Source organism: Octopus bimaculoides, chromosome 3, assembly GCF_001194135.2.
Source record: "Octopus bimaculoides isolate UCB-OBI-ISO-001 chromosome 3, ASM119413v2, whole genome shotgun sequence".
NCBI lineage: Eukaryota > Metazoa > Mollusca > Cephalopoda > Octopoda > Octopodidae > Octopus > Octopus bimaculoides.
Genome location: NC_068983.1, coordinates 118,331,044 through 118,346,366, shown reverse-complemented (window position 1 = coordinate 118,346,366; position 15,323 = coordinate 118,331,044). Strand labels below are relative to the sequence as shown.

At 35.9% G+C, this 15,323-nt stretch overlaps 1 protein-coding gene across 1 annotated transcript in view; it reads right to left on the bottom strand.

Moving 5' to 3' along the window:
* LOC106868420 (vezatin) overlaps positions 1 to 15,323 on the bottom strand; it is a 38,029-nt gene that overhangs the window by 6,941 nt on the left and 15,765 nt on the right. Inside the window, exons 10-12 of the mRNA XM_014913665.2 lie at positions 14,139 to 14,356; positions 8,543 to 8,631; positions 4,031 to 4,105 (exon numbers count right to left, since the gene is read on the bottom strand). Of these exons, the coding sequence (XP_014769151.2) occupies positions 4,031 to 4,105; positions 8,543 to 8,631; positions 14,139 to 14,356 (382 nt within the window). The remainder of the gene's footprint in view (positions 1 to 4,030; positions 4,106 to 8,542; positions 8,632 to 14,138; positions 14,357 to 15,323) is intronic.

Genomic DNA, 15,323 nt, shown 5'->3' with positions numbered 1-15,323 from the left:
ATATATATATATATATATATATATATATATATATATATATATATATATACATACATATATACATACATACACACAAACACATAAAGGCAGGCTGAAAAGTTTATAGGCTAACTTGGAAGGAGTGATGCTAGAGCTATGAAATCTAGCATGCATTAATTTCAACTTTTCTGCATTATTAACTGTATTATTTCTTTCCATGTAAACTGACATCTCACTGTTCAAAAAACACTTCAAATGTAACTGGTAGTGACTTCCCTTGAATATGGACAAAATTTGGCATCACCTTGTTATGAAATAGCTGTAGAAAAAGGGTTTAGTCTCCAAGGACATTTATACTGACATGCTTGCTACATTAGGGAATGACACTCCAGCTTTATCAACAGTGCAAAAGTTGGCATCTGAATTTATGAAGGGACTGGAGAATCTTGAAGACTGCCCAAGGTCTGGACATCCTGCAACTGCCACCACCAAGGAAAACACTCATTGTGTTCACTACATGCTGATGGATGACAGGCGATTGACTATAAATCAAATAGTCGATGCAATCAGCATATCCTGTGAGTGAATTGAGAATATGCTGCACAATGGACTTGGCATGCCAAAGGTTTCTGCTTGGTGGGTGCCACGTCTTCTGACATCTGATCAAAAGTGCATCAAGCTGATTACATCATGACAAAATCTAGCATTGTTTCAGGCAGATCCAGCTAGTTTCCTTGAATGTTTTCTAACCCAGGATGAGTGTTGGGTTCATCACTTTGAATCAGAGACAAAGAGACAATCCATGCAATGGAAAAACCTCTCCTCACCTGCTCTAAAGAAGGCCAAGGTTGTAACACCTGCAGGGAAGGTGATGGCCTCAGTTTCTTGATTTGTTTATTGACAATCTTCAGAAGGGCCACACCATCAATGGAGAGTACTATGCAAACTTGCTGAGGTAGTTATGAAAGGTTATCAAGACCAAATTCCCAGGAAAACTGATGAAAGAGGTCTTGTTTCATCAGAACAATGCTCCAGCACACAAGTCCTTCATTTCAATGGCTGTTGTGTGTGACTTGTGGCTTTGAACTGGTTGATCACCATCCCTATTCTCCTGATTTGGCCCCATCTGATTATCACCTGTTCTCCAACATGAAAAATGACTTGGCTGGGAAGCAGTGTTGCAATGATAATGACATCATCTCTGCTGTTGATGACTTTTTTTTTGACCAGCATGATGAAAGATTCTTTGCCAATGGGATCCAAGCACTGCAACATTGATGGAGGTATGTCGACTGCAAGGAGGGGTGGTATTTTGAAAATAAACCTTGTTTGGTCACATTCTATGAGTATCTTGGTCAGCCTATGAACTTTTCAGCCAATCCTCATGTGTGAATGTAAGTATGTGTATATTTATATATATATATAGGTACAAAATTAATGACATAAATAGTAACTTGAAAACAAAGAGAAAACAAAGTGTAGCTAATAAGTTTACGCTCAAGTAAAGAAAAGTAGAAATGTCTTTGATGTTTTAAGCTTAAGATAGTGTAATTGTCGTCACCATCACCATCATCATCCCCATATATTGTCTATGTTCCATGCTGATAAGGGTTGGAGAGTTTGACAGGATCAAAGACTGATCCTGTCAAAGACTGTAGGATCAAAGACTGTACCAAGATCAAAGACTGTACCAAGATCAAAGACTGTACCAAGATCAAAGACTGTACCAAGATCAAAGACTGTACCAAGATCAAAGACTGTACCATTCTTCAATCTATTTTAGCATGGTTTCTATGACCAGACACCCTTCCAAATGCCAACCACTTTACAGCATGTTCTGGGTAAAATTCTTGTGCCATAAGTACTAGTAAGGTTAACATGCAGCTTACAACATAATGAACCCCAAAAGAGTAAGCATTATGATAGAAAATGAGGGATTAAAGTATGCGAGAAGAGGGCCAGCAAAGGACAGGTTTCTTGCTGTAGAGGACCTACATAGCTACATGGCTACATGGCTACTCACATTTTAAAAGTGAGGGTGGAATAAGGGTGGAGCTAAAAAGGGATAGAAGTAGTGGTGATGAAGGGTCTGGATGAACCCTCAAGATATGAGCGAGTAGATGTGAATGGGGACAGAACTGGGAGTGTGGGTGGGTAAGAGTGTATGGGAGAACAAGTGATGAGGAATGAGTGAGGGGATGAATAAAATGAATGAAACAAGTGTTGGAGGATAAGTAGTGAGATAGAAAAGAGTAGATGTGTCAGTGTGTGTGGCTTAAATGATGTATCTGGATGTGTATACAGAAATTTATATATATTAATAAAAATTCCTTCATTGGAAACGAAACTCGGCTTGCGAAGACCTATTGGGGCAAGTGAAAGGGAAACTGTCAATGGCACCTGTGCCCAGCATCGCCTTCCTGGCACTTGTGCCAGATGGCACATGTAAAGACATTCGAGCAAGATCGTTGTCAGTGCCGCCGAACTGGCTCCTGTGCAGGTGGCACGTAAAATACACCATTTTGAGTGTGGCCATTGCCAGTACCACCTGACTGGCCTTCGTGCCGGTGGCACGTAAAAGCACCTACTACACTCTCGGAGTGGTTGGCGTTAGGAAGGGCATCCAGCTGTAGAAACTCTGCCAAATCAGATTGGAACCTGGTGTAGCCATCTGGTTTCACCAGTCCTCAGTCAAATCGTCCAACCCATGCTAGCATGGAAAGTGGACGTTAAACGACGATGATGATGATATTCATATTCTGAGTTATATTTTTCACGGTTGCATCACTATATCTAGACACACACAAACACAGACACACACATATATATATATATATATATATATATATATATATATATGTGATACATATGATATGTATGTGTGAGATAGTGAGAAACATGTTAAAAAGTGAGTGTAATGATTGAATCAAGATAAGTGTATTCCAATAATAACTGAATTTGCACACAAAAAACAAAGTCAAATAGAAAGTTATGTAGCAACTTTTTAGCTTCTCAGTGAGACACTTCATTGAATTTGCAAATGTCCTTAAGAAAGATAAGAGTATTATAAATGACATTTCTCTTTTTGTAAAAAAATATCGTATGCTAAGAGGAAGCAATAGGAAACCACTTCAGAATATTTCTTCATTCCAAAGTTTGCTACATTAAGTACGTTAGCACTCACTTTACAAATTATTTTCATACAGGAGGCATTTGCAGTTATTTCCTTCAGTCGTTCTTTTAAGTGGTCATACTACTTAGTATTCATTCACAAAAATATCCTTGATACCAAAGATCAGACACAATCCCCACTGCATTTTCTTTTCAATTAATTTAAATTCCAGAGTTGTCTTCCTTGCCTTTCTTGACCAAAATTTATCATCAAGTTAATGGTTATTTCCCTTCATAACAGGTATAAATTTAGTTAATTAAAATCACTTAGCACCTTCTGTACCAATTATTTTCAAGCAGTAGGTGTGTTTTCCCCAGTCATATAATGGTACAGCTGGAAAACAAATATGTAACATAACGATGGCTCCTGTTTGACATGCTTGAGACATGATTTTATCTTATTATTATAATTCTTTATTATTACATTTTCTTTTCTTTGATGGGGGGTTTCCAAGTTGCCTGAATCCGTAATACACTATTTCTTCACACACATTTCATGAAATTTTAACTAGCTGACCTTCCTATTAGCAAGTGCTGCAGCAGGAAAGTATATCTTCCCAGACTCATGAAGTATGTTTTTATAGAATTCATAAAATAAGTTAAGTGCCATGGAGAAAGGTGAATTCTCATATTTCAGGCTCATAAAGCTAAATTATTTTACAGATTTCATTTATTATTTTTTCAGGCCATGAATATGTTTTTTCAGACTCTAATTTCCCCTCTATGCTTTAATATAGCCAAATACTGATGAAGCATATCAAAATTTTTAATAGAATATAGATAATAGTGTCAAGATAATATCAATTAAACAGGCTTATTTTAATGAAATTACAGTAGAATGTAAAACAGCTAAGCTGTAATAATTTTAATTTCAACATACCATTTCTTCAACAGATAGATGAACATAGTTAGAGTCAAAATCATCAGCATTCTCATCAGTGAAGCCCTCAAATACCTAAAAGGAAACAAAATAAAATCCAAGATACAATAAGGAAATAAAATGAAATAAGAATTAACTGGAAGCATTTTGAATGAATATCCAGAGTCTTAAGTACATAACAAAATGTTTAATTAAAACTTAAAAACCTCTTTAACTTTTTCTATTTTATTTTGCTGCACACAGACTCTTTTTAGAAGAGGACATAGTTAACAGAATAACTCAGAATATAGCTAATAATATTTTATTGATACCAAAGTAAATAGGATAAGGGACAAGCAACTGAAATGGCAGTGGCTAGTGTCATATCACTGGAACTGCATCATTCTTATAGCCAGGACACTTAATTCTCAAATGGTCTAACCCTAGTTCTATTGAAAATTAAGAATGATTTGTCTCTCCAAGCTATATCAGTACTGCTGACTTGATAAGTGATTTGTTGGTTTACAATTCATTTGCTCCAATGGGTAAAGCTACATGTGAGGGACTAGCATCACATCCAGGTGGAAAATTATCTTTCATCTACTTAAAACTATGGAAATCTAAGAGAAGTACAAGGCTGTATAAACTATGGTTTAAAATATAATTACTTTTAACAGACCGATGAAATATATATTTTGCATGTATAAGATTAATAATAAGACTAACAAACAGGATGTACTACATTTTGAAATCTAATAACATTAATACAGTTTGTTTTCTGTGTTTGACTTTCTTATCCTCAACTACAGGAAGCTGAAGATCATCAGATGATTAGTTCTATATAACTACTTTTCTCCTGCAATGATTCACTTTATCAACTGTACACAAAATAACAATAAATAATAACTTACAATCAGAATTACTAAGAAATTGTGTATAACTTTCTTACATTTTACTCAATTCCACCCCACTTAACCTTGATATCTTTTAGATCAGTTTTCCATGCTAATATAAAAGTAGATAAAAGCAGCAAAATGGCAAAGTCATTAGCATGCCAAGCAAAATGCTTAGTAGCATTTTGTCAGTCTTTATGTTCTGGGTACAAATTCCGCTGAGGTCAACTTTACTTTTCATCCTTTCAAGGTCAATAAAATAATTACCAGTTGAGTATTGGGATCGATAATTGACTAGCCCCCACCCAAACTTGCTGGTCTCAAGCAAAAAATTTGAAACCAATATAAAGCTTTGGGAGAAGGCTCCAACAATGACGTCATATACCTTGATTTCAGCGAGGCATTTGACAGAGTGGACCACAAAATCCTGCTGAAGAAACTGTCCAACATTGGAGTCCATGGAAAGCTACTGCAGTGGATAAAATGTTTCCTGATAAACAGAACCCAACATGTTGTGTTTGAGCGAATACGGTCAAGCTCAGCCAAAGTCAGTAGTGGTGTCCCACAAGGTACTGTGTTGAGCCCACTCCTCTTCATTATCTACATCAATGACATAGTAGACGTCAAACATATATGACTAAAAGACTTCACCAGATGGTGCTATTAAGTTAGACATGGCCTGGGGTTATGCTGGCCAAAACCTATCAAAGTTTTCAAAGTTAAAAGTAGATTTTTTTCGAAAATATGGATCATTATCATCATCATCATCCAGTGTTTTAAATCCGGATTTTGTCCGTGTTAATGAGGATGGTCAGATCTACTTCAATGTCATAGCAACTGAGGCAGGAAGGGGCAGCCTACCCCAACCTTTGACTGGCTGGTGCCCATTCTCTCTTGCTATCATGAAGCTTTTTTTGGAGCTGGATTTTCTACGGGGAGCATACCCTTGCTTCCTCCCAACCTCAATTTCTAGACATGAGTCGTCCCGAGACCAAGGCCTCTACCATGATTTTTAAGAAATGTGGTGGAAAACTAGTTCAGAAAGGCAGGGATGCTACTCCCTGAGACCCATTTCGGAGCTCCAGTACCTATGGATACTTGTGGCAAATTACTTTTTTTCAGTTAAACCTACTTCTTACTGAAGTGAAGTGTTTTTCTATTAGTACAATATTATACAAGTCAGCAAAATTAGCAATTTTGGGGTGTGCAGTTATGCATGCAAACCACTCAAGAGTGTTTTTATAATTATTTATGTTTTAACATTTCATTTTTATTTTGTTCTTAAATTAGAAAAGCAGGAATTTTATTTTCTGATTTAAATAACCATCATAATGAAGAAATATGTACCAGAAAACTCAAGCCAATGGTTGAAAATTAAGGGAAAAGGCATTTAGGAAAGAACATTTGAAAGTGAAAATAATATGGAATAGTAAAACAAAATTGATTGAATTAGAAATTATATGAAAATACAACAACCAATAAACATTCAAAACTGGATATAAAACAGCCCTCTTCCATTCTCAAAATACAAACAATTTTTTTTCTCCATTTTTTCTAAGTAGTGAGTAATGATATATATTAATCTGCACTCCAATGAAGGATTGGTAACACTCTCAGGAGGAATAGGTAGTGCTCATTGCTTGAATAAGCCCTCCTTGAGAAAAATAAGGATCAGAAGAGTTTGTATTTTGGCTTTGTGTTTAAAAAGATCAAAGATATAAAATCATATAGATGGATATTGAAGTGACTTGAAGTGACATAGTTCTAGAAAAAATGAGTAATCATAAGATTTTTAAATGTAAGGTATCTGAACTTAAAAAAAAAATAAAATTTAAAAACTAGACATGTTAGTGTTTTAAAATAAAAGACAATGACTGCTAGGGCTCTGATTATTTGCTTCATTGCTTCATAACTGTCATTGAAGATTCTCTGACAGACAATCACAGTTACTAAGTCCAGTTTATGCATAGCAGTTAAGCATAAACCACACAAACATATCTCATACTTCCATATGGGCAATTGACAAAGCTAAACTAACAAGAAATGAAACATGTTTGTATCTTTTATATTTTATCTTTTACTTGTTTCAGTCATTAGACTGTGGCCATGCTGGGGCACCACCTTGAAGAATTTTTAGATGTATGTATTGACCCCAGTACTTACTCTTTATAAGCCTAGCACTTAATCAATTGGTCTCTTTTGCTGAACCAATAAGTTACAGGGATGTAAACACACCAACACCAGTTGTCAAGCAGTGGTGGTGGGACAAACAGTCACACACACATAGATATATAGACATATATACAATGGGCTTCTTTCAGTTTCCATCAACCAAATCCATTCACAAGGATTTGGTCGGCCTGAGGCTATAGTAGAAGACACTTGCCCAAGGTGCCACACAGTGTGACTGAACCTGGAACCATGTATTTGGGAAGCAAGCTTCTTACCACACAGCCATGCCTGCACTTCACATTTATTAAATTAGACACTACCTGTGATGCCTTCTTTTGGTTTTGTGTTTTCTTTCTAATTCTATATTTTATTTTAAACATTTCTCCCTCATAAAATTACGTATGTTAATATGCATGAAATTTATTGATACTTGACTATAGACTTTTTGTTCCCATTTGAAGTAGGTAAGCTTTAATAAAGATAATCCATGGAAATTCCACAGCATAAGTCAGCACATTTGAAAACATTATGTTAGTATATTAAACACAAGCAAGGAGTTTCAAAAAATTATTTTGATATCCTGCCATTTAATCAAATATAATCGGGATATAATTGAAATGAATTTCAAAGGTATTGCTTAAATAAATACAAACTATATTTCATATATGATTATGATATGCATATAGGGAAAAGTGTGAGCTTACTCTCTGAATTAAATACAAACATTCTACATTACAAACAGAACCATACAAACTGTATGTGATATACATGTATAAACAGAAATACAAAACATGAACTAATTTAAATCATCATCATCATTATCGTCGTCGTTTAACGTCCGCTTTCCATGATAGCATGGGTTGGACGATTTGACTGAGGACTGATGAAACCAGATGGCTACACCAGGCTCCAATCTGATTTGGCAGAGTTTCTACAGCTGGATGCCCTTCCTAAGACCAACTGCTCTGAGAGTGTAGTGGATGCGTTTACGTGCCACTGGCATGAGGGCCAGTCAGGCGGTACTGGCAACGGCCACGCTCAAAATGGTGTATTTTACGTGCCACCTGCACAGGAGCCAGTTCGGCGGCACTGGCAACGATCTCGCTTGAATGTCTTTACACGTGCCATCCGGCACAAGTGCCAGGAAGGCGATGAAATAGGCATTGTATGCAATCACAGAAAATACTTAACAAACTGTATGAACTGAATGTAATATGAATGGTTTACATAAACATGAGATTAAAATTTTAGATTTACTTCTCAGCATTTCTTTATACACAATGTGAATTTAGAAATTAAAATTATTTACAAAATATGAGAAGTAAAAAGAGGTTAATAAATATATTTAATATCAAGGGTTAGAATTTCAGCAACTCATGTAAGCCACTCCTCATCTCCATCCCAAAATTAACTTTGGTCTGTATAAGAAAAAGAGCTTGGTCTTTAACTGCAATATTTAAAAATTTACCTCATCAACAATTACTGGATTGATATCTTCAGCACAAATTATTTTCTCATCTTTTTCTTTGGTATTAATTTTCGGATTAAGTTTTGGAGCTAAAAATGAAATATAACTTTAAGATAATATTCTCATTCAAAGCAATGCTTAATTTCAGTCGGAATGTTTTTTTAATCTAAAATAAACAAAAATGATGTAATTACATCATATATCATAGCTTGCTCAATTCTTTATACACACACACACACACACACACATTTATATTATATGTATCATTTTATATTGACTTTCCATGCTGGCATGGTTTGGATGGGGTGTCACAGTTGGAATCAGTACTAATTCAGAGGCAGCACTCAGTTAAATGGGCTAGGGAACTAGTGTTTCATTTTCATGTTGGTTTCTATGATTGGATACCCTTCCCAACTGTAACCACTTTAGAGAGTGTACTGGGTGCTTTTTTTCAAGGTACCAGTATTAGAAAAGTGTCACGTCTTCGACAAGGCTAAAAGGTCCACACAACCACACCTTTTACAGAATATATGGGAGGCATTTTTTGTGACACCACTACGGGAGAGTTAACTATTTCCATGAACACATTTCTCTGCTCACTGGCCAAACTGCTTTACAGAAATAAGAAGTGTAAGTGATAGCAGCATGAATGTTAGTCATGGAAGTATGACAGAGAGGGAGTAATGGAGAGTTTAGTATTGTGAGATGGGTATGTATATCGAAAGCAGTATGACTAAGATGGCAGAGAGGTGACAGAAATCTGTTACCTAGGAGATTGAGAGATGACAGGAACCCAGGAAGTATTGGGAAAAAAGAGCAAGAAAAAGTTGGCAGGCTGACTGACACAGGAAGATGACCAGCAGTACAGGAGGGAGGGTAGAAGTAGGCATAAGTGCTCCAATGTAGCCACTTATACATGGGCCAGAGGGATCAAATGATTATATATCAATGTTAGCACAATTCCTTACACACACATGTGCCACATAAAAAGCACCCTGTACACTCTGTAAGTTGGTGAGCATTAGGAAGGATATCCAGTCATATAAAACCATGCCAAAGCAGACATTGGATCCTAGCACAGTCCTCTGGCTTGCCAGATCCTTTTGAACCATCTGACCCATGACAACATGGAGAGTGAATATTAAATGATGACGGTGGTGTAGTGATGACAATACACAAACACACACACACACAGGCGTGTACAAACACACACACACACACACACACACACACACACACACACACACACAAAGAATTTGTTCATATGATGATTTCACTAAACAAATAAATTTGTTTACACTGAAATAAAGAAATTAAAAGAATAGCAAGGGTAATATTTTCAGTTTTGAACATAAATTATAAGTAAACTATATAGCTACAGTGTTGTGCAGTTAGGAAAATTAGATAAAGTTTCATTCATCTGCCTAATTTATTACGAACTTAATGATCTACAAGTTTTATCATGTTAATAAGTTGACTTGATAGACCATAAATATAATAATCATTGATAGGTATTTGTTTCATCTACTTCATTCAATAATCCATAGGCAAAGTCACTTAAAAGAAACACTGAGTATTATTACCTGGGTCCAGAATGGAAAAAAGTTTTAAACCATTTTCTCAAATCAATTAATTTTCTTTAGTTAAAATATCAAAGCAATTTCTAATTAAAAGAAGGTCCTTGCTTGTGAAATTTAAGAATACAATAATCAAAAAAAATGTTTATACATCAAAATATTGGTTTCAAATTGTGGCACAAAACCAGCAATTTGGGGAGATGGGGTGGGCCGATTACATCAACTCCAGTGATCAACTGGTACTTATTTTATCAATCCCAAAAGGATGAAAGGTAAAGTCAACCTCGGAAGAATTTTAACTCAGAATACTAAGCATTTTGCCTGGTGTTTTAATGATTCTGCCAGCTCACTGCCTTACAACATCAAAACATTCATTACTAATCATGCAAATTTGATGCTCCATACATACATCATAATGATTACATTTTTACCAATTTCAGTCTTTGGATTGTGATCAAAATGACCATAGTTCTTATTCTTTAAGTCTAGTATTTATCATGTCACTCTAATTTTGCTGAACTTCTAAATTACAGGGATGTAAACAAACCAACACAGAATGTCAAGTGGTGATAGACAAACACAAAAATGTATGCATATAAACACACACATATATACAACAGGCATTCATACAGTTTTCTGCAACCAAGTTCACCTGCAAAGTACTGGTGGATCACGGGCTAAATCAAAGCTTTGTAAGTGGATTTGGTAGATGGAAACTGAAAGAAGCCCATCATATATGTATATGTGTGTTTATGTATTGGTGTCTCCTTGTCTTAATATCACAAACAAGTGTCATTGCTTTACAAATGATAATGAAATTATTGTGTAGAGTGCTCAGGTGCACTACAAATGGTGTCCTCTGTTTCCAATCTTCCATGAAAACATGTTTGGTCATGCGAAAATATTACCTTACTTAGAAACAGTGAATGTTAGTGACAGAAATGGTATCAGTCATAGAAAATATACCAAATTCTATCGAACCTGTGCAAGCATAAAAATGTGGATATTAAAATGATGATGATATTGATGATATATATGCATGTATCTGTGTGGTGCATGTGTGAGTGGGGCTGCCCTACAGTAGCAACTCATTTGCTAGTTGGTGCCCAACCATTGTGTGATGGTGCATATCTTCCACTTGGCCACAATAACCTTCAAGGTGTACAGTGTTTCAGTGCTCCCTTGACTCCTCTATGTCACAAAATGCATGGTCCTCTGCTGCTGGTACATTAAGGCCCTGATACAAGACCAACTTTGTCATCTACGCTCCATCTTGCATAACAAATGGCAGGATCACATTCCTGATGTAGACATCCTATGCTGTGCTGGGGGAAGGCGGTGGAAAGGATATAGTGGAAAGGATGGAGAGCAGCAGAGTCTCAGAGACAGTTTTCCACCCTGAACTGCATTAGGGCAAGCAGAGCCATGGTGGCCAGAGGTTGCAATACAGGGATGTGCTGAAGAACTCCAGCATCTCTCCAGACACCTGGGAAGAGAAGGCCAAGTAGTGCAATGAATGGCACTGATCACTGAAGCTCATAATTCCAGCCACTGAGAAGAAACAACAGAGGGAATATGAAAGAGCGCATGAAAAGAGTCATTTCTCTGTTGCATGAAGTAGATTCACCTGCAGCAGAGATCATCGCGGCTGCAGATCAAGAGCAGGCCTTGTAGCCCACATGCGAGCCTGCTGGAGATGATTACTGAACAAGAACAGCCAATGTCTACCTACGATGGATAGCCGACAACGACAAGGTATGAGTGCGCATTTCTCCTTGTCCTGATGTATAACACACTGACTGTAAACAAAATTACCATCAAGGAAAAACAGTGTAATTTGTTAGCAATCCTCCGTGAAAGCTTATCCAATACCTGAACCATAGAGTGTCCAAAAGATTAGGGTAAATTTTACTTTACTTTGAAACAGGGGAAGGTTGGAGACAGGAAGAGCATCCAACTATTAAAAAACTTGCCTCAACACAATTTCATTTAACCTAATGCATGAAAACAAAGAACAGTGAATGTTAAAACAATGATCATCATCATCATAATGATGACATGATGTTGTACTTAACAATGCAAAGAATCCATTATTTAATCTAAAAAAAAATAAGGTTTTTATATGTTTAGCTGGAAGAGCATGGCTAGGTGGAGGCACATGGCTTAGTGGTTAGGATGCTGGACTCACGATTGTAAGATTGTGGTTCTGATTCCTGAACCAGCCAAAGCGTTGTGTTCTTGAGCAAAACACTTCATTTCATGTTGCTCCAGTCCACTCAGCTGTAGAAATGAGTACCACTAGTGTCACTTAGTGGTTAGGGTGTTGGATTCCCAACTGTAAGATTGTGGTTTCAACTCCTCGACTGGGTGATCCATTGTGTTCTTGAGCAAAACACTTCATTTCACATTACTCAAGTTCATTCAGCTGTAGAAATGAGTTTAGCCTGGAGAGGGATGGGCTCCACCAGGCTTTCTCACCCTAGATACGTTGCATGGCTGCAGCACCCCAACAACCCACAAAGGGTTAAGGGATTTCTCAATTGTAACTGTATATCTTCAGGATGCAGGCATTCCTGAGTGGTTAAGAAGTTTATTTTGCAATCAAAAGATCCTGGGTTCAAACCCAATGTATGGCATCAAAGACAAGTAACCTTTACCACAGCAATGAGTGTGAAATTAGATAGACAGAAAAGATGGAGAAGCAGATTAGATTGCCTGAGAATTATAGTAAAGGCACAAGAACTCTTACACTATAATTCAAGAGTGCATCGTTCAGTTAACCTAACAACTGGAATGTTCATTGTCAATGGAGATCCATTAACTAAATAAATTAATTGCTAGTCAGCAGTATTTTGTTTTAATGCTCTACTGTGCTGTAGAATAACTATATCATCTATGGGTTTTTAGCCAATACTGTATGTACAGACAGCTGTACACACTTTGTTTTCATATACAATGTATTTGTGGATAGAAAAGTAATGATCAGCTAGACTAGTTTCAATCTGATGTTGGTATTTCATCAGCAGCTAAGTATCCTATTTAACTGTTCCTTTACTGTATATCCCCAGATCAGCGTCAGTTGAGGAAACCTATGATCAAAAGCATTTCAGTGATGACCACTCCACTTATTTGTCTTTCAAGCAATGGACTACATTATTCAGTAACTCTTTACATTTAGGGAATATTTGGCTATTTTCTAGCAGACCAAGTAATCTCTTAGATAATCCCTCTTTGGTACTTAATAATAATAATAAGGATCCTTTTTTTCATGAATTATTACATTTTCATGAAAAAATGTTCACCTACTTCTACAATGGCAACATAGTTAATCTTTTTTTATAGATTAAATAAGTACTAGTAATATATTGTGAAAGATTTATTATATGACTTCCTAGCAAATTTTGGGGTCTTGTACTAAAGCTAGAAATCGTTATGTTATTATTCATTGTGGAGTATATTTTGAAGGCATGATTGTCCATACAAGTTCCTGAAGTTAGGTTTTTTGTTTAAAAGTTCAAGGGAGACAACTGTAACAGTATTTATCAACTGATAGATATAAACAGAGCAGTTTTTTGGAGGGTTTTTCTATCACCATTGGAGTCAATAATAATATTTATTATTTATATGGCAAAATGGTATGAACTACAGGAAAATGTGGGTAAAATAAGAATAAGAAAAAAACACAAAAAACGGTAGTTAATTCAAGTTTAAGTAGCAATGACGAAATGATACGAGATAATAAAAAAAATATGTTCTGCAATGAAGATAGGTCCAGTTTAAAATAACATGGGATATTGCATATGATAGAGATGGTAACTATAAATGATATTAAATTCTTGAACCATTAATAGAAATACATTACTAAGTTCAATGGCTAGAAATCATTATTTTGAGCTGTCTACCTTTATGTTCATATAAAATTCAGGATTGAATTTTGTTATGAAAACTGTTTAACCATAGACCTAGAACAATAGATACAATATCTTTAAGTTTTTACAATTTCATAATAGAATACATACTTGGCTCTTGCTGCTTTTTGAACATCTTTTCAAATTTGTCCAAGCCAATTTCATAACAAGCACGGCAGGCCTCAAGTTCAGCTTTTATTGATTGTAAGTGAGAGTACCATTGATTTTCTTTGGCAGTAATTTCACACTCATTTTGTTCGTCGTTGCTTATAACATTTTCTGCATTTACTTCGAAATATTTTTCAAATTCAGAACTCAAATTTGATGACCTTAGAAAAAAAGTCAAAAAAAAAAAAAGGATAAAACAGTGCTTAAAGATATATCTGATGTATATATATTAGCAACGGAGGCAGTCTTAATACCGAGAAGAAATATTTATCTCTGCTTAAACGTGGATGTTCTGTTAGAACAAACTATACAGAGGTAAATACCATGAGAGAAACTCTCATATTTGCTTTTGGTGCAAAATGTAAAATGCACAAATGCATTCTTGCTTATAACTGTGATATAAACAAGAGTGCATTCTGCACCAAAAGCCAATATGAGTTTCTCTCATGGCATCTACTGCAGTATAGTTTGTTCTAACAGAACATCCACGTTTAAATGGGGATAAATAATACCTTGTGTATATTTGCATTCTATTGTGTTATCAGACCTGTGAGATCCAATATTTCAAGAGTTAATTTAACTCCTCTTTTGCCTACCTCATCTGTAGATACTTTTTATTCTCATACTTGCTTATACAACATATATTACATGTTCCCTTCTGTATCTACAGCAATGCAGGTCATAATTTTTGCATATATTGATCAATGTGATTGATATTCTGTGATTTTATCAATATATTTGCCTCATTCGGGTTTCAATGGAACTAACTCAACTTATTTATTTCCAATTCTGGAAGATTATTTCTAATTATTGTCTTATAAGAATCATACTTATTAAACACTCAAACTAATCAGTAAAAGGGTGAAAGACCTCCTTTGGCCATGAATGACCATGGGATTGCACCTAGAAAGTTACCCTCTGAGGCACAAGTTTGAGCAAAGTTGTTTATGGAAGATCAGCAGTTGCCTATGTCACCAATGTTATCCAAGGGAAAAGCAAAGGCCAATACAGCTTGGCACCAGTAATGTTGCAACTCATTTCTACAGCTGAATGCCCTTCCTAACACCAACCACTCCAAGAGTGTAGTGGGTGCTTTTTACATGCCACCGGCACAAGAGCCAGTCAGGC